This window comes from Brassica napus, chromosome C8 (genome assembly GCF_020379485.1).
Source record: "Brassica napus cultivar Da-Ae chromosome C8, Da-Ae, whole genome shotgun sequence".
Lineage (NCBI taxonomy): Eukaryota > Viridiplantae > Streptophyta > Magnoliopsida > Brassicales > Brassicaceae > Brassica > Brassica napus.
The window spans coordinates 48,852,249-48,876,258 of record NC_063451.1 but is presented as its reverse complement, the minus strand read 5'-3'; the positions used below and the strand labels follow the sequence as shown (position 1 = coordinate 48,876,258).

General features: G+C 36.5%; 3 protein-coding genes and 1 pseudogene across 4 annotated transcripts; all 4 read left to right on the top strand.

The window, feature by feature from the left end:
* The first annotated feature begins 1,072 nt into the window (after positions 1–1,072).
* On the top strand, positions 1,073–2,625 carry LOC106377368 (annotated as a pseudogene).
* A 1,088-nt stretch (positions 2,626–3,713) lies between these two features.
* On the top strand, positions 3,714–6,577 carry LOC106377369 (probable serine/threonine-protein kinase At1g01540). The gene is made up of 7 exons (XM_013817593.3): positions 3,714–4,696; positions 4,903–5,007; positions 5,136–5,258; positions 5,372–5,542; positions 5,632–5,761; positions 5,845–6,054; positions 6,128–6,577. The coding sequence occupies exons 1-7, from the start codon at positions 4,170–4,172 to the stop codon at positions 6,218–6,220; spliced, it is 1,359 nt and encodes a 452-aa protein (XP_013673047.1). The 5' UTR covers positions 3,714–4,169; the 3' UTR covers positions 6,221–6,577.
* A 1,751-nt stretch (positions 6,578–8,328) lies between these two features.
* LOC106377370 (ferric reduction oxidase 2-like) lies at positions 8,329–18,003 on the top strand. The gene is made up of 8 exons (XM_013817594.3): positions 8,329–8,715; positions 8,905–9,007; positions 9,093–9,287; positions 9,635–9,869; positions 15,997–16,324; positions 16,399–16,642; positions 16,746–17,464; positions 17,565–18,003. The coding sequence occupies exons 1-8, from the start codon at positions 8,502–8,504 to the stop codon at positions 17,702–17,704; spliced, it is 2,178 nt and encodes a 725-aa protein (XP_013673048.1). The 5' UTR covers positions 8,329–8,501; the 3' UTR covers positions 17,705–18,003.
* A 1,333-nt stretch (positions 18,004–19,336) lies between these two features.
* Positions 19,337–22,757, top strand: LOC106377373 (probable ferric reduction oxidase 1). 2 transcript variants are annotated; one of them, XM_013817596.3, is made up of 8 exons: positions 19,337–19,773; positions 19,869–19,971; positions 20,053–20,256; positions 20,687–20,933; positions 21,065–21,392; positions 21,479–21,722; positions 21,799–22,451; positions 22,543–22,757. In XM_013817596.3, the coding sequence occupies exons 1-8, from the start codon at positions 19,593–19,595 to the stop codon at positions 22,680–22,682; spliced, it is 2,100 nt and encodes a 699-aa protein (XP_013673050.2). In that variant the 5' UTR covers positions 19,337–19,592; the 3' UTR covers positions 22,683–22,757. The 2 variants fall into 2 exon arrangements, with proteins under 2 accessions (XP_013673050.2, XP_013673049.2); XM_013817595.3 differs by having other exon boundaries at positions 19,460–19,773; positions 22,525–22,757.
* The last annotated feature ends 1,253 nt before the right edge of the window (positions 22,758–24,010 follow it).

Here is a 24,010-nt window from a genome sequence, read left to right as displayed (position 1 = left end):
AATCATACGACAACGCTAACTGAAATTTGTGAATCGTACTTTGTTATACAGTATATCTCTAATCATACGACAACGCTAACTACACCATTTACATAATTACATTACTAAACACAGCAACCAGACCCTACACATTTTTTTTATATTTTGTTCTAGCAATTCATTATAGATTATTAAGATGCATGGATCGTAGCAGCTAATAAGATTTATTGCGGCCCAAATCAGAACTTATTAAGCTCAAAATTAGGATTCTGCAGAAGTTGTGGCCCAGTTACCATTCTATTTATCTCTTTTATTAAGATAAAATCATGATCAAACATTTTTTTTTGTAAATTTTTAAATTAAATACACATTTTTATTATACAGAAAAATTCATTCTTCTAATTATTCCTCTAGTTATCAAAAACAACATTATACTATCAAATGTGTTTTTAAACAACGTAATAATTAATTTTATATCCAAACAATATAAAAAATTAGGTCCTATCATTTTAATTATTTTTTATTTATCCTCTGTTAAATTATTTGATTCAAAACCTTAAAATAGTTATAACTGTCTTAAATCTTACTTTTTAATAATTTTTATTTATCTTCTTTTAAATTTTTAAATTGTTCTTATTCTTAAGAACATATAACTATGCAAGATCATGCTTGATTTAAATTAGCATTAGATAGTTGTATACAAATAAAATGTTATAATCAATAAGTTAACTTCAAATAAGTTTTACAATTAAAAATTTAATCAAACAAATTACGTATATTTTATTAAAACTTCACAATAAAATGGGTTGAAATAGTTAAAATATAATTAAATAATAATTTTAAATAATTTTTCTGTTTAATATAGCTACATAGTTTTCAAATACGCTAAAATAAAAATATTAAAATATTACTTATAAAAGAAAAAGCTGATTAACAAAAGAAAAACTGTCACACGTGGCGAGGAGTCTGAATAGTTATCGTGGGGAGGGTAATAATCTTGTCGGTTTCTCCTTTGACCCCTCCGTTTTTACCTCGTCTTCGAGACAAATTTAACTTTGACCTTCTTTTACCTTCCAAAATATCTCAAACCCCAAAAAAAAAGAAAAAAAGAACTCAACCTAAAAACGAAATATTTGTTCTCAAATTCTCTGTTCATCAAAGCCTCGCTTGAATTGGAATTGAATTTTATCACAATCTGAGCATCAAACTGATTCGGAATTCGATTTTCTTGAATTGATCGTTCTGGATGATTTCGAGTGATAACAATCATCAGGATCCTTTGGGTAGACAACCAATTCACACCGCATGAAATCCTCCTCCAGCGTCGCGCCGGCATCGATAACGCTGTCGCAGTCGTCGTGGCTGGAGGTGCGCTTGTTCTACGTCCGCATCGCCCCGTGCGTCGTGGACAGCGTCCCTGACTCTCTCACCCTTCGCCACCCTCGCCGCGAAACCGGCGCTTCCCTCGAGGTCAACGGCGTTCGCATTCCTTCCCCCCAGACGGCGTCTCTTAAGCTCCGCCGCGACAGAGTCGACCGGGAGTCCTCGGAGGCGACTTACGTCAGCACCGAGACCGTGCGCGTCGCCGGATACGTGGATCTCGAGGTCTACGATGGCGAGGATATGGTACTGTGCGGGAATCTAGATAGAATCGAAGGCGCGTGGAGTAACAACGGAACGGTGAGCGATCCCAAGACTGGATGGGGATTGGATTGTTACATGGCTATGGGAGGAAACGGCTCTTCTTCTTCTTCCTACTCTGCGTTTTCCCGGCCGAAGCTAGGCGTGGAGGTTTACATAGCTGGCTGCTGCGGGGGTGTTCCGGTGATCTTGACAAAGACGATTCAGGCGAGTCCAAGGAGGAAGGTGGCTAGGCACGTGACTCTCGACTCTATCCCTGAGGACGATGAAGTTTACAAAGACCACGACGTTGACGTTGTTGCCACTGGTGATGGACGGAAACTACATGTATGCTTCGGATTTACCCCTTTTTTTTCTTTTTTCTGATTGATTGATGATTAGTCCAAGCTTGGTTCTTATCTTGTTTGTTGTTTGATGATTAGATCATGGAAGAATCACAAGTTGTTGATGAGTCTGAAATGAAAATGGGAGATAGTTACTACTACTACCCTGAAGGGATGTACGTGGACGAGGATGGTCAACTCTCTTGGTTCAATGCGGGTGTCAGAGTTGGAGTTGGGATGTGTCTTGGTGTTGGCATTGGTGTTGGATTGCTCATGCGTTCTTATCAAGCTACTACTAGTAACCTTCGTAGGAGGTTCCTCTGATCTGATCTGATCATCACCTACCATCTACTCTAAACCCCACGCAGAGACTATCTCGGGCTCTATGAATGATAATGGTAACTGTGGACTCCGCTGTGGTGTTATAGAAAGGGGATAGAATTTTGGTAGATAGATGTAAAGAGTTCTTTTCGTTTTTCATCGCTTATGTCCTTCTTGTGAGTGTATATGGTCGGCTTTAGTTGCACAAGAGAGAGTTCCCTTTGACTCTTCAGTCAAAATGCTTTTGTTTTCTCAAATCTCTGTGTTATGTTGTTACTTTTGTGTACAAGGAGTTTCATGTTGTTGTGGCTGCCAAATTCTCAATGATTGGATTCAGACCAAATATATATGCCCTTTCTTCCTTTACCCTGAAAAAGAAAATTTTTGTTTTTAGGACCTTTAAAACACCTCCATTGGTTTAGTATCTAAGATGGGGTTCTAAATCAACAAATAAAACTAGTATTTTAGTAAGTTTAATTATGTAACTAAATTTTAATGTTTAAAAGAAACTTAGACTAGTCGCATATTAACATGCGTTATCAACTTATCATATATCTTGAGAACTTTTGTTACTTCTTTTCATAATTTTTTTCTTTTTAATTATTAGTAAGTATCTATGGTTGGAGGTGTTCTAAGTTATGACTATGAATGAATTTACACAAAATAACTTGTTAGCTCATATTTTCAATATTCCTATATCTTACCTTCTCATATAGAAATGGAATATATATACATTTTTTTGTCTATATTTGTTATCTTTTCAATACCTCTAATTCATTTATATACTTTCATAATCGTTTTTGTCACGCATTGTTTACTTATTTTTATAATTTTGAAAAGTAATTCTCATAAATATATATGTAAATTATACTTTTTTCATAAAGCATACTATTTAACTTTACTTTTTAGAATATAAATAGCTTCAGTTTCACTGTTTCAAAAAAAAAGCTTCAGTTTCCAGTAAAAAAGACTGATGCCATTATTTTGTTCATCTTCGGGACCTGTGATCAGCCCATGAGGCCATGATTGAAGTATTCCCATGGCCATGTGTTATGATTCTCAGCTTCTTATCGTGGGGATTGGATTGGGTCTTGGTAATAGAAAGCCCAACACATGTGCTAATTTTCACTTTCTAAAAAAACATGAAAGTAACAATTAGATGGGCCTTAGTATAGAAAGCTACTAAGTGATTTGGAAATTCTAAGAAGTCAATGTACAATAATTATATGATGATTTTGTTATATAAAAAAGTAAGGTAGGGGGTCATTGACTTGTTGGAATATTAATTTATTGTAGTTTATTACATTACTTGGTTGGCATGAATGCATAATTGAATATAGCGATAATGCGTTCACTTTCAGCCCCACCACCTAAACCCTTATTAGGAGGAAACCTAAAATATTTAGAGGCCACACTAAAGATACTTTTTTCCTACAAACAAACAAATAATCAAAGCTTAAGGTCCAGATATAGTCAAAACAGCAAAAGAAAGAGTTCAGAAGTAAATTCGCAGTTCACTATCTATCCCTCCCTTCGTCCGTCATGTCATCATTGGTTAATTACTGAAAAACCACTGGGAAACTACACATGCAATCTTTGACTTAAACGAGAAAGAAGGACAAAATCGTCTTTTCAGCTTACCATCTCTCACTCGCCATCAGACAGAAACTCGAAAGACAGCTCATTCCACACAGACACAGAAACAGATCACTTGAAAGCCTTTGTTTAAATTTTTTTTTGTTTTTAATTCTCGTTGGTTTGTGCTCGACTCTCCTTGTTATCGATTCAACAGTCGACAACAAGCATAGATTCAGACCGGAGTTTCTCGGACTTAATTCGCCGGGAAGTTTGGGTATTTCCCCGGCAAGAAATGCGAGTGAAAGTAAAAGAAAAAGTAGAGTTAGGATGTCGATGTACGATGCTGCTTTCCTCAACACAGAGCTTTCGAAACCGACGTCCATCTTCGGCCTCCGGCTATGGGTCGTTATCGGAATCTTGCTCGGATCTCTAATCGTCATCGCGCTCTTCCTTCTCTCCCTCTGCCTAACCTCTCGCCGCAAAAATCGAAAGCCGAGAGCCGATTTCGCTTCCAAGGAGATAAAAGAGATTGTTCAGGCGCCGGCGCCGGGGGAGATCCAGGTGGATATAGGGAAGACGGAGCACAGAGTGGTGTTCTCAGGTCGGGTGTCGAGTGGAGAGAGTAGAGGAACTGCGAGTGCCAGCGAGACGGCGTCGTTTTCGGGGAGCGGAAACGTTGGACCGGAGGTGTCGCATCTCGGGTGGGGACGGTGGTATACTCTGAGGGAGCTTGAGGCGGCCACGAATGGGCTCTGTGAAGAGAATGTGATCGGAGAAGGTGGTTACGGGATTGTGTATCGTGGAGTTTTAAACGATGGAACTAAAGTCGCCGTCAAGAACTTGCTTAATAACAGGTATCATTACTCTCGAATTACAATCTAAAGTTTGATCCTTTACTCAGTTTCTAAATTAGGATTATTGAATTTATATGTATATAGATTATGTCATGTGTCACATGTGGTTTTGATAGGTAACGTCTATACTAGAATATGCCTTTTGGAATTTGATCTCTATCAATAATTGTAGGATTTTTAAGTTGGTGTGTCTTTTTAACTTACAGGGGACAGGCGGAGAAGGAATTCAAAGTAGAAGTGGAAGTGATTGGTCGTGTACGACACAAGAATCTCGTTAGGCTTTTAGGTTATTGCGTTGAAGGTGCTTACAGGTAACAAATGTTGATGCTGCTCATTCATTTATTCCTCCTATTTTTAAAATAAATAAAAAAAAATTGGGAAGAAAGCAATGTTTGTTGTGATCTAATAATGTGTGAGTTGTCTGTCTCTACGACAACAGGATGCTGGTGTATGACTTTGTGGATAATGGCAATTTGGAGCAATGGATTCACGGTGACGTTGGCGATGTTAGCCCTCTTACTTGGGATATCCGTATCAACATTATACTCGGGATGGCTAAAGGGTAACTTAAATACATTCCACTATGTTTTTTTTCTTTCTTTTTTTTGAAACAGATTCCACTATGTTATTACTCTTTATCTTTGTTAAACAATGTAAACCTTTTGGTATATATAGATTGGCGTACCTACACGAGGGTCTTGAACCAAAAGTGGTTCATCGGGATATAAAATCGAGCAATATATTGCTTGATCGCCAATGGAATGCTAAGGTTTCGGATTTTGGACTTGCTAAGCTCTTGGGTTCCGACAGCAGTTATGTGACCACCCGTGTCATGGGAACCTTCGGGTAAAACTCTCTCTCTCTCTCTCTCTCTCTCCTGTGACGACAATCTCTAGGAATCTGAATCTTTAGGGAATAACTTTGTACTTGTTCAGTTATGTAGCACCGGAGTATGCATGCACCGGGATGTTAAACGAGAAGAGTGACATCTATAGCTTTGGAATATTAATCATGGAGATCATCACTGGTAGAAACCCTGTTGATTATAGTCTCCCTCAAGGAGAGGTTTGTGTTTTTTAGTGGATATCTTAGACCCTCCTTGTTTCTGTTACCTCTTATGTTTTTATCTTTGTTATGTTTGGTTGTAGACGAATCTAGTGGAGTGGCTGAAAACAATGGTAGGAAACCGAAGATCAGAAGAAGTAGTTGATCCCAAAATAGCCGAACCACCATCCTCAAAGGCTCTTAAACGAGTGCTGCTCGTTGCTTTGCGTTGTGTGGATCCTGATGCAAACAAGAGACCTAAAATGGGACATATCATACATATGCTTGAAGCTGAAGACTCACTCTTTCGTGATGTAAACCATTTTTTTCTTATACATTTCTTTACGAGTTAGAAAAATGTCTAAAGGTTAGACAATGTTTTTGCAGGAACGCCGAACAACGAGGGACCGTGGAAGCCGCGATAAGCAAGAGACAACGGCTAGTGAAAGCGGCGAGGGCATCATCAGCATCATAAGATGAAAAAAAAGAGTCACTCAAGTGATTTTGCTTCTCACACGACCATTCTATTTGCATTGATTCTTATTATTATTATTGTGTCAATTACATAGTATTTTCGTTCTTGGGCTCTCGAGTCTTTGCCTTTGCGTTTTTGACGTTTTCCCACAAAGATCATTAAAATCCCAAATGGGTAGTACAAGTGATTCTCGAAGCCCAATTCCCTACATTAATCCTACTACGCTACCCAAGAGCCATGTACAAGAGGTAAAAACACGTGTAACTATCAACCACTTTGGAGATTGTCGATGTGTGTTGATACCCTTCGGTGTATATTGGAGATTGTCCATGTGTGTTAATTCATTAAAGTTCTTAATGCTCTTTTTTATTGTTTTTTGTTTGCTGGTTCTGTCGGTAATTTATTTCTTGTGTCCAACATATACTCCAATTAACACCCAGTGCACTTAATTGTAAGTGAATAAATAAACTTGTGAAAACAACCAGAATCGAACTTAAACTGTTAATTGTAAGTGAATAAACAAATTTATGAAAACAACCAGAATCGAATTAAACGGTTAACCGGAACCTCATGTGTCTCATTTTTTTTTTTTATAGTTTCTGTTGTAGACCAAAAAATAAAATTTCCACCCCACCATTGATAGGTATAGGCTATATAACTTATAGCTATTCGGAATTTGACTCAAAAGTTTTAAAATGTACAATATAAAACGAATTCGAATAAAAAAATGTATACACTCAAAAGTCAAAACTTGGTGTAATGTAAAGTGATGTAATGATGATGAGGAAGAAAAAAGAATATGAATGGGAATGGGCCTGATTCATCTTTTCCTCGTTGGCTTTAAAATGCACATTCTTTTTTTTGACACGCGTGAGATTCGTGGACGGTGAAAGACAATGACACACATAAGTTGACATAACTCGTGTCCATTCCGCACGTATGTACCGGCACGAACTCGGTGAACCTACCAGAACCGAACACGAACCAGCTTCTTTACAACCATCCAATTTGGGGTATCATATCTTTTTATCCCTAGCAAGTAGCAAGCACTTCTAAGTTTTGTTTTATGTTACCTTTTAGTAACTATTGAGACAACTCTATCAAATAGCATTTTTTAAATTTTTATCAGAAATTTGAAAATTTTATTTTTAATTTTTTAAAAATTTGAAATTTTATTTTCAAAATCCCATATTTTAATTCTAAATCTATATAAGTTAATCGTAAAGTATAAATATATTTTTATTTTTTAATAAAATTTCTTCTGATTTTTCTTCCTTAAAATCTATTTTTGTGAAAAGTTTTCTAGAGAATTTTTCTAATTATTGCGTCACTATTACGCGTAATTGTGTATATAGAGGGTTTTTGACACTAACGCTTTTTGACCCATATAGCTTAGTATTTAATTTAATTGTTATATATATATATATATATATCTTACTTAAAACGAAAATCTAATGTCATACTTGAAATGTATCTTTTTTTTAAAGAGCTTGAAATGTATTTGGACAGGTTTTAACCGATCAACACCTTAATTAGAATAGTTAATTATCAAATAGGCTATGAGCAATAAAAGGTAGCATGGTCCTTGGCTTCTTCTTCCTCAAGTCAGAGACTTCTATTATAATTTTATAGTCCATGTAGGCTTATATCCCTACCTTGCCATTGAAACAACATAAATCGTAATCATTTTCCTATAGCTGAACTAAATTGTTTGAGATCGGGAGGATGTACACACGAAGATCTTGATTGTTCATGCATGTATAATATACTTTACCATATAGAATTTTGAGAAGTATATCTTTACATGCGGTAATGTAATTTAGCCACCAGTGGTTCAATACAGATTTGAATCTAGTTGTAATCGAACTAAACAAAATGTTTGGTTTCAAAAACTTGGTTACAATTTATATTTACGTACTACGTGTCACAACTTTCTGTCCAACTTATCGTACGTTGCACATACCGTATATTCTATTTCTTGTTGTGTAAATATGGTATATTCAAATATAAAAAGAAATCGATTGTATTCCTTCATACCCTTTTCTACGCAATCTCGACCTTAAAAAAAACAAATGGATGAAAAATAATGAATGAAAACAAAAAACAAGATCCATGGGGAGAGTCACATGCATGGAGCATGCAACTAGCTTACTTCATCTAATTCCCACTCAAATTTTTCTCTTTATATATATATACTTTCTCTAACCTCCTTCCCTCACAACAAGCTAGCTGATCCTTCCCACTAAAGCGATCATATCTCTTAAAATCATAGGACAGAGAGAGAGGATGGAGATCGTCAAAAGAAATAATGGTGGTTTGAGCCCATCTGCGGGAGAAGAGTTTAATGGTATGATTAAGGGAGTGAGTAAGTTCTTCATGATGGTTGTTTTCCTTGGAACTATCATGCTTTGGATCATGATGCCAACACTTACCTATCGCAACAAGTGGCTTCCTTATATGCGTTTAAAGTTTGGAGCATCAACTTATTTTGGTTCCTCAGGTTTGTAAGATCAAATAAAAAATGGATTTACTACACCAGCCATCAATCATTATTTTACTCTCATTAACTCATATACTTTTCTAGGATCCTCCGATTGTTATAAACATAAATGTCTGTGTTTAGTAATCTTTTCTTTTTAATTGTTTAAAACAATTAATTTTTCTTAATATTCTTCTTTTTGCATTACAGGGACGACACTTTTCATGTATATGTTCCCAATGGTCGTCGTAGCTTGTTTAGGATGTGTCTATCTTCACTTCAAGAAACGAAAGAATCCACACCATATCGTTAGGTATAAAATTCGCCGATTCGGTGTCGACGGAATAATTGTATACCTTTCATCTTCTTCTGACAATTTGTTTCTCTGTATAATAAAGGGAGACGAATGGAGGAGTGTTGAGTGCACTGAGAAAGCCAATGTTAGTGAAGGGACCATTGGGGATCGTCTCAGCGACTGAGATCATGTTCTTGGCTATGTTTGTGGCTCTTCTTCTTTGGAGCTTTATCACTTACTTGCGCAATAACTTTGCCACTATCACTCCTCGATCAGCCGCCGCACATGGCGAATCTTTGTAAGCATTTCTTTCTTCTTTCGCTATCAACCATACAAAATATAATATATGGTTGTGTTATTATTATATCTGATTCGTTTATTTTATGTATATCTGAAAAATATTATTATTATAGAAAATCTATGCCAAAACAAATGAATATAATTATACTGATTACTAAAATACTATTAGTCTATTATATGATGGTTAATTCATGGTTTATCACATGATAAATTTGCATAATAATTTTTTTTTTGCATAATAACTTTACTAAATCATTTTGATCAAATGAAGTTTTAATAGCTCAAGAGAACTATATAGACAGTTTAGTATGTTTCAAAAGTTGAGAAAATTTTGATGAATTAAAGGTGGCAAGCCAAGCTGGAGTCAGCGGCCTTAAGGATAGGGCTGATTGGAAACATATGTTTAGCATTTTTGTTCTTACCGGTGGCACGTGGGTCGTCTTTGCTACCGGCGGTGGGACTAACGTCGGAGTCAAGCATCAAATACCATATTTGGCTCGGCCATATGGTCCTAGCCATTTTCACCGTTCATGGTCTATGTTACGTCATCTATTGGGTGTCTATGCATGAAACCTCTCAGGTATATTTTTGGTTTATTTAAGTAGCAAAGGTTTTTGTTTCAAAACCAGGTTAATATATGGATTCGATTTTGGCTCGGCCTAATATTCCAGTAATTGGGTCCCACCTCTAGATACGAAGACAAAGTCCAAACTAAAGGCATCCTCATTGCTAGGAATTTAATTGCATATCTTAGGTTAGTTTATTAATATAATTAGATTAAGAGATTTTGTTAAGATACTTAATTAAAAATAGAGATTATTGGTAGATACTTTTGTAGTTTCTTAGCTAAATAGTAATATTTTTTTTATTTTGTAAATTTTTTGAGAGGACTTTATAACAAAACATATAACATTAAACATAAGAAAATAACAAAGTTGAACAAAAATTTAAAAAAAAAAGATTACAAAGTTGAAAAAAAAATGCATAAAAGCATCTTTTTATTCAATTCATAGAAACTTAAACATGAAATCTTAATTTTCAAACCCAAATTGATCCCATATATGTTCGATCAAATCAAGTTTTAATTGTCTATGGATTGGTCTACCCCGAACTTTTGCCCGACGATCAAGTGTACTGAAAAGCTCGGTAGGCATCTTGACGCAAAAAGAAATATCCTCATCTTGAAACGTCTCATCTTGAGTCTGTGTACGTCGTTCATCTTCGACAATCATATTATGGAGTATGATACATGCTCTCATAATATTTGTTATCTTAGATTTATCCCATAAATTAGATGGATTTTTAATAACGGCGAATCTAGCTTGCAGGACTCCAAAGGCACGCTCAACATCTTTTCGGACAGATTCTTGGGTTTTAGCAAATAGTGAATGTTTTGGACCCTGTGGTAGTCGGATAGATTGAATAAATGTCGCCCACTCCGGATAAATACCATCCGTGAGATAGTAGGCGAAATCGTACTCCCTTCCGTTGACATTGAAGTTGACTTGCGGAGCTATTCCTTTAATAATGTCATCAAAAACAGGTGATCGATCTAGAATATTAAGATCGTTCATAGTACCTGGAGCTCCAAAAAATGCGTGCCATATCCATAGGTCATAAGAAGCTACGGCCTCCAACACAATTGTTGGTTTATCGGTTCCTCGTGAATACATACCTTTCCAAGCGGTGGGGCAATTCTTCCACTCCCAATGCATACAATCGATGCTTCCAATCATCCCGGGAAATCCACGTTCTTCTCCTTTAGCGAGTAGTCTTTCAAGATCCTCCGCTGTTGGACGTCTTAGGTATTCATCTCCAAACAAGTGGATAATTCCCGCGGTAAATTGGTGCAAGCATTTTCGAGCTGTGGTTTCACCAAGTCTTACATATTCGTCAACTGTATCAGCCCCACCACCATATGCTAATTGACGAATGGCTGCAGTGCATTTTTGGAGCGGTGATAGACTTGACCTTCCGACTGCATCTTGTGTTGGAGCAAAATAAGCTACTTCCGTAGAGAGACGATGCACAATACGCAGGAACAATGACTTGCTCATTCGAAACCGTCGCCGAAATATATTGGGAGGGTATGTAGGAGTTTCAAAAAAATAATCATTCCACAGGTTGATGTGGCCTTCTTCCCGGTTTCTCTCAATAAATATACGTTTTTTACGCTCTTTCGGTTCGGGAAAAGTATCTGGGATTTCTAATAATTCTTCAAAAAGGGATTCAAATTCAACATCATCATCTTTGTGGTAATGATAATGAGAAGAAGAAGCCATTTTTAAAAAAAAATGAATGGGGAGAAAATGTTTGGAAAGAGAGTTCAAGAGAGATGAGTTGTGGTGAAGGTAATGAGAGAAGATGTTATATTTTTATAGCACACAATGTTTCCCTTCTGATATTTTCCCTATAAACTCCCGTGATGTTAATAGTTTTGAAATCTTGTGACACCAGATTTGATAATTTTGTTGTGTTGTTAGTTTCTTCTGACAGTTGTTTGCTTGTTTTGTTGTGTTGTTTCACGTGTTTATATGTTTCTAACTCTGGTGATCACAACACCATACCGACATGAGAGAAGTAAAATACATACAAATACTCTTTATCATATTACACATTTCCGACATGAACAACCATTTCAAACATGACCATCATCCCTAATACATAAGTCCTTATTACAAACCGCAAAGCAACAACCCGACCATTACAGCTAAAATACATAAGCAGTCTACTTAAACATGACCATCATCCCCATTACGACTAAAACAACGACCATGAAAGCAACAACCATTTCAAACCGATTGGTAAACACTGGATTCTTGTTACTTAGCTTAGAAACCATCTCCTCTAGTTTAGCCACCTTCTGCTCAGTCACATAGTCACCCATAAGGGTAAGAGAATCTACCTTTTGAGCCAGTTCGAGGGTGTATAAATCCCTTGCTTTCATCTCTTCCATAACGGCGACATCCCACCACTTCCAAACATGGCAGTCGCCATCATCAACATTTGCGCAGGTGTAGTATAGTCTACCTGGATGATTTCGAGAATGAGAGCTTGCGAGAAGGGGTAGACGACCACAGTAACATATCTGCGGGATTCCAAACTCCACCTGAGGTTGAGGCGGGTAATGAACTTGCTCAGCAATGTTGTCTCTTATTTCTTCTTGATCCCGACGAATAAGATCGGCTGTCTCGTCGTAGCCACTGGATACTGTGTGCCCACCAAACGTATCTGATTGTGATGGCTGACTATAGCTGTAATCAAGTCTCATTGTTACTTAACCTGCAAAAAAAAATTATTAAATATATTAGTAAATTATACACACTGAAGATACAAAGTAAGCAACAGATTGACCATTAAAAAATTTATTTGAACCACAACTGAAGCTTTAGCATAAATATTAGAAGGGAACAGAGTCAACATACAAATTAAGTAAGCAACAGACATGAAGCAACTACTAGAAACATGAAGCAACGAGCATAAACATATTGAACATACAAACAAAGCAACATATAAAACCATAGAACACATTATTTGAACACATCATTCTCAGAAATACTGGAGGAGTAGTTTGTTCTTGACAACATCTTCAGACTCAGTTAGGGGTTCTTTTTTCGAAAGGAGAGTGTCTAGTATAGCCAGCTTTGACAGTTTTTCCTTCATAGCCAAATCCTCCTTCTTGATCTCCCAAATGGTCTTATAATCATCGAGAGCCTTCCCTGAACCATTATTCCTTCTTGCTTTTGCAGCCTTGATCCCTTCAGGCCGTATCTGATGATCATCGACATTGACACTTGAAGATTGTGCGGATTCGTCACCAGTTTTCCTCTTTGCAGGGCCAGTAGCTTTGGGAGTGTTGAGGTTGATCCATTTCTGTTCATACCTCAACACACACCATGCGTGCTCAAGGTTAAATTTAATGTTGTAATCACTATAGAAAATATCATGAGCGGCCTTCAGAACATCATTCTCACCCTGACCACTACTCTGTTGTCTCTCGGCAGCTGCAAAGGCCCCACAAAATTTGTTTGTGAGATCATTGATCTTGTGCCACCTCTGCTTACAGTTGAGATGCATCCTCCTGTCACCACTCGCTTTAGCATGCGGAGTTTCTGCAAAGTATTCTCCAACGCGCTCCCAGAAAGTCCCTCCCTTTTGGTCATTACCAACTATAGTATCCTTAGAAGTGTTTAACCAGGCACTTATTAGAACCTCGTCATCGGCAGGGCTCCATTTTCTTCTCTCCCTACGCTGGGCTGGTGTGTCTTCTTGGGGACTTGGAGCCTCAGATTGTTGTGAACTAAAGGGAGGGATATCTGAAGCTCCAATGTTCATACTAGAAGGAAAACTCTCATAATGAAAGTTTCCCTGTAGAACACTCTCATTTTGACTGTTGAGAAGTCCTACATAGCTAGAGGAATTACTATATGGATGCATCGAATCGATAGATACAAGAACAGAGAAGGGAGTAATAAAGAGAAGCCGGAATGGTTACTTATTTGATGACAGAAGAGAGAAAGAAGATGATGGAGAGTATATGATATAAAAGAGGATGAGTTTCGTTAAATAGGTGAAACTTTAAGTGTAATAAGTTCCAATACTAAAGACTAACCATAAACTACCAATGTCTAATCAAAAGTTATTACACTTTACTACTACAAAGCTTTCAATTTTATAGGTTCATTAAATCAAAACGTGATTTCGTTTGAACTTTCAAACTACCTACACTAAACTAAGAGCAAACAATACGAAGACTTGGTTACAAACAAACTACACTTCGCAAGCATTAAATACACTTCTCAAGCAAATTAATTATCAAGATCAAGCAAACTTGGTTACAAACAGAGTCCAGTTCAATTAAATATAAACCTGAATTTGGTTTCAAACTAAACAACAGTTGGCAAGCATTAACCACCACAGTGAAATGGTACAAAAGCAGAGCTAACATTTAAAACAATAGTCACTCTACCAATCTATTTTGATAGCAATAGCAGACGAGATTCAGATAAGAAATATGAAGACTTATCTATAACAATGTAACAAACGAGGAGATTCAGATAGCAGACGAGATTCAGATAAGATATATTTTCAGCTAGCACACGAGATTCACATAAAAATAAGTATCATATAGCAGACGAGATTCAGAAAAAAATTCAAAGAAAGAGAATCATCGCAAATTCATGATCATCGTAGACGAGATTCTTGCTATATTTATATAGTAAGTCTACCAAATTTTTCAGACACAAATTAATTCAAACCAATCACAAACCCAATCGTATAATCCCACAAAAATTCTTGAATTAAACTACAGAGGAGGAACACGTACCTCGTTTTGGGCTATGCTCGGAGAGGGTTTAGATATCGGCTACCAACGAGAGGAGCTACCACCGACGGGATATCGACAGAGGAGAGGGGGAGAGACGTTTCGATTTCGAGGAGGTGATATCGACAGAGGAGATGGAGTGAGATGGTTTCGATTTCGCCGAGGGGATATCGACAGAGGAGATGGGGTTTGGACGGTTTCGATTTCGCCGAGGGGATATCGACAGAGGAGATGGACTTCTTCTTGTTTCGATTTCGCCGAGGGGATTTCAACGGAGGAGATTGGGTGAGACGGTTTCGATTTCGCCAAGGGGATATCGACAGAGGAGATGGAGTCTGACGGTTTCGATTTCGCCGAGGGGATATCGACAGAGGAGATGGGGTTTAGACGGTTTCGATTTCGCCGAGAGGATTTACACAGAGAACATGCACAGAGGCGGTTTCGATTTCGACGGATTACAGCTATGGCGATTGAATCGCCGACGAGCTCGAAACAAGAAGAAGTCGAAAATGAAAACACCGAACACGAATTTCTCTTCCTCTAACCCTACACCCACTCATTTTCTGCCACCTGCCCCTTAAGGACGGAGAAATAAACTTCTTAATTAAGAAGTTCTTCGGTCCGTTTGTAATATTTTCACCTATTTTACATTAATTTTTCGACCCAAAATAAGAAGAAATGGGCTTTACATACGGGCGATAATCATGCCCTAAATAGACCATGCCCGGTCAACGTCACTCCGAATAGAGCACCTTCCATACAATTAAGTTCTTTTTATAATCATAATTAAATAGTACTTTTATTTAAATGACGTTTTGGAATTTTTTTTAGTTTTAATATAGCTGACAGTAAATTACTGAAAACAATGCAAAATAAGTGACAAAATAGTATATTTACCTATATTTAGGTTAGTTTAAATGCTTTACAAGACATGATCTCAATTAATAAAGAATGATAGAAAAGGAATTATACTAAGTGTTTTAATTTGTGCGAAATCTCTACAACGCTGCGAGGGAGTATTATATTGCCGTCAAATGTTTAAGATTGGGTCTTCACAGGGGATGAATGTTAAGCAATTAATATTCGTTGATACAAAAAAAAAAAATAATGAAGCTCGCATTTCAAGGTGGAAACTTTAGGATAAGTGTTCATCCTAAGAAAATCGTATACGACTTTTACGATCTGATTAATGTGATAATTTAATGTCATTTTTATGTGCCTTTTATAAACGCTGACAAAAAAAGTGTCTTTTATAAACCGAAAGAATCTCATTGAAGTCTACGATAAATCCAGTGAATTTTTTTGTCAACCTTGTACGTATTTCATTTCACTTTATACTTGGTAGTAAATAATAAAACTGCAGTGGAATTAATTAATGGCGCAGATGCTCATGTGGGATACAAAAGATATCTCGAATTTAGCGGGAGAGATATCACTAGTGGCCGGACTTCTGATGTGGGCCACCGCATTTCCGGCGATGAGGAGGAGATTCTTTGAAGTCTTCTTCTACACTCACTATCTCTACATCGTCTTCATGCTTTTCTTCGTCCTCCACGTCGGCATAACATTTTCATTCATCGCTTTACCTGGCTTCTACATCTTCATGGTCGACCGTTTCCTTAGGTTTCTTCAGTCACGTGACAACATCCGTGTCCTCTCTGCTCGGATTCTCCCTTCCCACACAATCGAGCTCACTTTCTCCAAAAACCCTAGTGAGTTCTCAAAATTTTATAATTGTGATTCAAATAGTTTATAAATAAGCTATAATATTCTTTGTTAAAAACAGGGTTGGTTTATAGTCCGACGAGCATATTGTTTGTGAACATACCGAGCATTTCGAAGTTGCAATGGCATCCATTTACGATTACTTCAAGCAGCAAACTCGAACCAGAGAAGCTAAGTGTTGTGATCAAGAGCGAAGGAAAATGGTCAACTAAGCTTTATCAGAGGCTTTCTTCTTCTGCTCAGATCGACCACCTCGCTGTTTCTGTCGAGGGTCCTTACGGTCCTGCTTCCACTGATTTCTTAAGGTATACTATCTCAAAGACACAATAATAGTTTGATTGCTTGGGTCTCAAGAAACAATTGATATATCAACTCAACGTTATTTTTGTTTTCTTGGGGGTGGTCTAGGCATGAAGCTCTGGTTATGGTGAGCGGAGGAAGCGGGGTAACTCCATTTATCTCGGTCATCCGTGATATGATCGCAACAAGCCAAAACCAAAAATGCAAAATCCCCAAAATCACTCTGATTTGCGCTTTTAAGAACTCTTCAGAAATATCCATGCTTGATCTTGTCTTGCCATTATCCGGTCTCCAAACACAACTATCATCGGACATAAACATCAAAATCGAAGCCTTCATAACCCGAGAGAAAGAACCAAGAAGCGAATCTCCCACGGAGAAAATCAAAACTCTATGGTTTAAACCAAGTCTTTCAGACCAGCCCATCTCATCAATCCTCGGACCAAACTCATGGCTATGGCTCGGCGGAACTCTCTCATCCTCGTTCTTGATCTTCTTGATAATTATCGGTATCATCACTAGGTATTACATTTACCCGATCGACCACAACACCAACAAGTTCTACTCACTGACTTCAAAAAACATCATATACATCTTAGTCATCTGTGTGAGCATCATGGCGACTTCAAGTGCAGCTATGTTTTGGAACAAGAAGAACAAGTACGGAAACATCGAAAATAAACAGGTTCAGAACGTCGACGTTCCGTCTCCAACATCTTCTCCGACCTCATGTGGTAACAATTCCTTGAGAGAAATCGAAAGTTCCCCACAAGAATCTCTCGTGCAATGCACCAACCTGCATTACGGAGAAAGACCTAACCTCACGAGTAATATTATACATTACCCTTTCTCCATTTCTATCTATACGTATACGAGTATTTTTTTTTTTTAAATTCTAATCAGGTGTTTGTCCGTTTATATGAACAGAACTTCTACTTGACGTGGAAGGTTCGAGTGTAGGAGTTCTTGTGTGTGGTCCAAAGAAGATGAGACAAAATGTTGCGGAGATATGTTCCTCTGGTTTGGCTAAGAATCTCCATTTTGAATCTATCAGTTTCAGCTGGTGAGGGCTTATTATGTAGTACACACACTGTTTTCATCTTTTGTGGAAGCTGCTTGCATCGCAAGTTAATAAGGGGGGGTCCTGTGACTTGACCTATCTTTCTGTGCTTGTTACATTTGACTTTTTCTGGTTTTTGTTTTGCTCCCACCCTCCCGAAGTTACGAGACCCTTTTGTTTGTAATCCTTACGTACGTTTCTTTATGTTACAAACTCGGTCACGAATCGGGGCATGTAGCTTTTGTAAATTGTAAATGGTGACAAAATAATAAAATCTTTTTGAGTCATAAAATATGGTTCTACCGATCTGTCTCTATTTCTACGATGTGGAGATCCCGTGTTGAATGCCTACTTTGTCAAAGAAATTTGAAATCTTCTTATAATTTAATAACTTCCTCTACATTCATGATCGCTACTCATTTTCTTACAAACCAAAATTCTAAAACGCATTACTACTAAAAAAAGTTTATATATTTTCTATGGAAAGAGAAAAGATAATCGGTTCCACAACAACACAACTTCTTTCCACATTAAGATTCAAACAGATCGAACAATGCATCAAAGAGATCATCCTAATTTGCATATATCGGAATGCTTTCAAGAATTTGCTATCTCATTAATTATCAAATCCATGCATTTAATTATGTGAGATTTTCTCAGTGAGTGATTATACAAGGAATAAAATCGAAGGCAAAAGAAAGGAGTAGAATTATAGTATGATATAAAAAACTCTATGTTTGTATTTTAACAAAATAAGAACTAGTTCGACACGCAAAGATTCGTGTACAAAGAGACATTGACACTCATCCGCGTGCGAAAGTCACACTCCAGAGGAGCTCAATGATTATTCAACTTCCCATTATTTGGTAATACTAACCCAAAGTATTTGTGTTTCAAAAAAAAAAAAAAACCCAAAGTATTTAGATTGCTGCACCTTTTTTTTCCTGAACATTATTTATTGCAGTTATTGACCTTTTGTTTTGTTTTTGTTATCTCAAGTATCACATTTATCCTATTTTTTCTGTTCTAACAACAGCGACATATTAACATTTTCAGTGTATAGACTGTAGTTATGCATGTGTTGGATGTAGTGCATCTTACTGGGAAAAATGTGAGAGTAATTGGTTACTGCGAATTTACAATCCATAGCAACATCAATGTTTTGTTCCTTGGATGATAAACTCTCTAATAAAAAAATCTAATAAAAATTAATATAATGTAGTATTATTTTATTTAGGAAAGCATAATACAATAATAAATCTAATAAAATTTACTTATTTTAGAAAATTAATACAATTTGTTATTTTTATTATTATTATTATTATTATTATCTTTAAGTAAACGAGTATACTTTAATATAATATGGATCAAATGAAATTTAATATGTGGTGGCCATTATTTTTAAAATAATTTAAGTTTAACAGAAAAGTATAATTTATGAAAAAAGAAAAACTAAACGTTAGAATCCAGCGTTCCCAATATGAAACCAGGAAAAATGGCACTTGACATTTAGGATTTTTCCAAGAGTCAGCTTTATTTTCTCTCTCTCTTGTTGGCATAAAGTTTCCAGGAAGTTCGGTTTATTCCCTGATCTCTAAGTGCTGACGAGCAGATTGCGCACCAATTGAAAGTCCGAACTAGCGTGCATACTATCTCCTTTCGGAGGGGACCTGCCACTAGACACTAGTCTACCACACGCTAGAGTCTAGCCAACACCATTTTAAAATCAGTAATAAAAGGAAAATGTAGTTTAAAAATTAATTATAAAAATATTTAAAATTTGCGTTTATATAGGCATATATATGGGTTTAGTCATCCATTAGCCATTGCAAACTCCATATATATATCGCTTTGTTTTTTTCTTTCTTATCTTTTGTAATTTAATATCTTGTAACATGGGATTAGGAGAAATGAGTAAGGACGTGACTATGAAGGTGACGATTAAGCTCTTAGCGATGGCGATTCTTGGGGGGACTATGGTGATTTGGATCATGATGCCAACTTCTACTTACAAGAAGATCTGGTTAACATCCATGCGTGCCAAGCTCGGCAAAACGACTACTTTCGGGAAACCAGGTTTCTCATGTTGGATATTCTAAATCTAATTTCCAGTTAGTTTATATGAATATCAAATATGTTTATATATATATAATTGGTTTTCTTTTAATTAGGAGTGAATCTTCTGGTTTATATGTTCCCGATGATTCTGCTGGCTTTTCTCGGATGTATCTACCTTCACTTGAAGAAGAAAACTAGTGTTGACCAATTTCACAGGTAATTAAACACTTAAACTATCAACTGATTATTTTAATTAACCACATGTTATTATTTTCTTTCCTTTCTGTAAATTAAAAGTGGGTTGGAGAGGAAGAAGAGAGACAAGTTCGGTGCATTGAGAAAACCATTGTTAGTGAAGGGACCATTAGGGATAGTGACAGTGACCGAGGTTATGTTCTTGACGATGTTCATGATTCTTCTTCTTTGGAGCTTAACCAATTACTTTTATTATACTTTTGTCACCATCACTCCTCAATCAGCAGCAGTCCACGGAGATAAAATGTAAGATTTATAAATGTTTTTTTGGCGATTAACGTAATTATCTTGTATACATAGCTAAAAGATACATTCACAATATCGTTTATAATTGATCATGTAGATTCAGTCACCACTTTTGCTTTAGTGATTAAATGAATAGTATGCTTTCCTCATACTATTATGATAAGAAATAATTTAAAAAGTTTTTAAAAGGAACTGTATTTGTGGGTCTTCAATTTAGTGTGTTACTTTAGTCAAAAGTTCAATATGAAACTCAAATAAATAATTAATACAATTGACTGACCCATAATTCTCTGAACCACTCATATCATATCTTTCAACAATTTGGCCTTTTATTAAACATTATTATGAGATACAAAATTCAACATTAACGTGTAGTTGCTAACAAGCTATCTGACAAACATTTTCTTCACAATGTGTTTGCATATGACAGAAAACTGAAAAGATGGGAAGCAAGACTGGATTCAATATCAGTACGGTTAGGTGTAGCCGGGAACATATGCTTGGCGTTCTTGTTCTACCCGGTGGCTCGCGGCTCGTCGCTGCTGGCTGCAGTTGGGCTAACGTCAGAGTCAAGCATCAAGTACCATATATGGCTCGGCCACTTGGTCATGACCTTAGTCACCAGCCATGGCGTTTGTTACGTTATCTATTGGATATCCACAAATCAAGTCTATCAAGTAAGCTATTATATCTATATATAATTTTGGGGATTTTATTTTTATTTTTTTTTAATTTTGGGGATTTAAAGGTTTATATCATTTTTCTTACTTTATTTATAGTGGATTTCAAAAATTGTTTGTGTGAATAGATGTTGGAGTGGGATAGGACGGCTATCTCGAATTTAGCCGGGGAGATAGCTTTAGTGGCCGGACTCCTGATGTGGGCCACCACATTTTCGGCAATAAGAAGGAGAATCTTCGAAGTCTTCTACTACACTCACCACCTCTACATCATCTTCATGCTCTTCTTTGTCTTCCACGTTGGCATCTCTTACTCGTTGATCTCTTTACCCGGTTTCTACATCTTCATCGTCGATCGTTTCTTGAGACTGATCCAGTCGCATAACAATGTCAAGCTAGTCTCTGCTCGTGTCCTTCCTTGTGACACCGTCGAGCTCACTTTCTCCAAAAACCCTAGTGAGTTTTTACAATCATCCCCCTGGTTTAAATTATTCAGTTGATTATCCATTCAAGAACCATATGCTTATTAATATTAATTACAGTGCTGATGTACAGCCCGACGAGTATATTGTTCGTGAACATACCGAGTATTTCCAAGCTTCAGTGGCATCCATTTACGATAACTTCTAGTAGTAAACTCGAACCAGAGAAGCTAGGTGTTGTGATAAAGGGCCAAGGCAAATGGTCCACTAAGCTTTACCAGATGCTTTCTTCTTCTGATCAGATCGACCGCCTCACTGTTTCCGTTGAAGGACCATACGGCCCTACTTCCACTGACTTCTTACGGTAGTTACAAACACAGATAAGTTCAACATTAGGTTTGTTTGCATGAAAAGTAACATTGATTTTTTTTTTCATTTAGACATGACTCTCTAGTTATGGTGAGTGGAGGTAGTGGGATTACACCGTTCATATCCATAATCCGAGACCTAATCTATTTAAGCTCAACTAGCACTTGTCAAATCCCCAAAATGACGCTAATCTGTGCGTTTAAGCACTCCTCTGACCTCTCCATGCTCGACCTAATCTTACCCATCTCCAGTGAGATCTCCTCGTTTTTAGATATACAGATCAAAGCCTTCGTCACCCGAGAGACAGAATCAACTCACAACAAGAACATCATCAAACCTCTCTGTTTCAAACCATATGTCTCAGACAACCCCATCTCACCTATACTTGGACCCAACTCATGGCTCTGTCTCGCCACCATCCTCTCTTCTTCATTCATGATCTTTATTATCATCATCGGAATTATCACGAGATATCACATTTACCCAATTGATCAAGGCTTGAATAAGTACACATCGGCTTATAAATCTATCATCTACCTTCTAGCAATCTCCGTTAGCGTGGTGGCTACGTCTTCAATCGTTGTGTTTTCTAACAAAAAGCAGTACTGTACAAAAAATGACCAAGTCGTCGAAGGTTTGTCTCCATTGGTGACGGAAAGCTCTCCACAACAGTTGCTGTCACAATCCACCAGCATTCATTACGGAGAAAGGCCTAATCTTAACAGTAAGTTTATTTAAGATTTTTATTATATAACATTTTTATACATGTATTTTAAGTTTTCTAAGTTGTCACTCAGTTCATTGTGTGAAAGCAGAGCTTCTAGTAGGTTTAAAAGGTTCAAGCGTGGGAGTTCTTGTGTGTGGTCCGAGGAAGATGAGGCAAGAGGTTGCAAAGATATGCTCCTTTCGTTCGCCTGAGAATCTTCAGTTTGAATCTATTAGCTTCAGCTGGTGAATGATTTTAATTGATATCGATATTATGTAACAGTTGTTTTGCTTGCAAAAATAAGTAAGAGTGGTTTAGATAGTACTAGATACTTTTGAGGATATGCACATCAACTTTCACCTGATAACAAATATGTCACGATCACCTTAGGATTTATAGTCTTTTTTTAACGAAAAAAGATCATTCTAACCTGAGAATTTACAGTTTAACTGATTTGTAATGGCATAATTTCGTTGTTTTTTTTGTCATCCGGAAAATTCATTAGTCGGAAGAAATTATCCCAAAGTACATTAACAAAGCCACGATTAAGGGTGTCAATTCGGGCAGGTCCGGCCCGGCCCAAACCCGCTAAGCCCGTTAATATTTGAGCCCGGTTCGACCTGGTCCGTCCCTTATAGGCTATAGGGTTTTTCTGGTTTTTTTTTTGCTTTTCGAAAAACAATTTGTCATTGTCACTTCCATCATTTTAAAACATGTGGATTTTCATTAAAAAGTAGTTTTTAAAAATATAAAGTGAATTTAAACCTTTTTTATCATTTACTTTTTTCGTATTCTTTAAAAATATATTATAAATAAGCCAAATTTAATAAAATTTAAATAATCAAATATAAATTAAAACTAATTATATAAGAGAACAAAATTTATGATAAAATTGATCAAATGTTTCATACTTTGGATTTTTTAAAAAAATATGTTGTACATAAAAGAAGAAGGTATATTTGCAAAATTTAAAATGTGACATTTGTAGTGATCAAATAATAAAGTGAATTAATAAGTTTTATATTTGCTTTATTAGAGTTTGGATAAAAATATTAAAATAATGTTAATACTACTAATGGTATTGATTGTTAATATTTAAGCTAAAGTATTAAATTTCAAGTTTTCGGGCCGGCTTTATATCAAACGGACTTAGGCCCAAGATACCCAAAGTCCAAATGGGTTTAACCCGAAAGTCCCGATTTTTTTTGGGCTTATAAAACTAAACTCAAACCCGATAATTTTTAGGGCTCTACGGGCTCGGACTGCGGACTTCGACTCTAATTGACATGTCTAGCCACGAAAACCCATATAAAGGGAAAGATTCAAGAAGTGTTCATCTCAAAACACTTGCCCAGCTGATAAACGGAGAGGAGATGAATGGTGAAATCCCACTGAATAGTATTGACATGCCATTCATGTTGTAAGCTCCCCAAGTCGATAAAAAAAAAAATATATATATATATATATAATATATATGCTTAGGGAAAATTAATCAAATTAAACTTAAGAAATCCTTAACACCCAAATTGCATGTTCCATGCATGTTTCGTAATATATATATATCTTATTATCCTTTT

Bases quoted from the DNA above. Each gene is read 5' to 3' on its own strand.
- LOC106377370 (XM_013817594.3), top strand. From the start codon at position 8,502: ATGGAGATCGTCAAAAGAAATAATGGTGGTTTGAGCCCATCTGCGGGA. The intron at 9,870-15,996 runs GTATATTTTTGG...TTAATGGCGCAG, and splicing joins CTATGCATGAAACCTCTCAG to ATGCTCATGTGGGATACAAA. The intron at 16,325-16,398 runs GTGAGTTCTCAA...TGTTAAAAACAG, and splicing joins CACTTTCTCCAAAAACCCTA to GGTTGGTTTATAGTCCGACG.
- LOC106377369 (XM_013817593.3), top strand. From the start codon at position 4,170: ATGTCGATGTACGATGCTGCTTTCCTCAACACAGAGCTTTCGAAACCG. The intron at 5,008-5,135 runs GTAACAAATGTT...CTACGACAACAG, and splicing joins TGCGTTGAAGGTGCTTACAG to GATGCTGGTGTATGACTTTG. The intron at 6,055-6,127 runs GTAAACCATTTT...ATGTTTTTGCAG, and splicing joins AAGACTCACTCTTTCGTGAT to GAACGCCGAACAACGAGGGA.
- LOC106377373 (XM_013817595.3), top strand. From the start codon at position 19,593: ATGGGATTAGGAGAAATGAGTAAGGACGTGACTATGAAGGTGACGATT. The intron at 20,934-21,064 runs GTAAGCTATTAT...TTGTGTGAATAG, and splicing joins CCACAAATCAAGTCTATCAA to ATGTTGGAGTGGGATAGGAC. The intron at 21,393-21,478 runs GTGAGTTTTTAC...TATTAATTACAG, and splicing joins CACTTTCTCCAAAAACCCTA to TGCTGATGTACAGCCCGACG.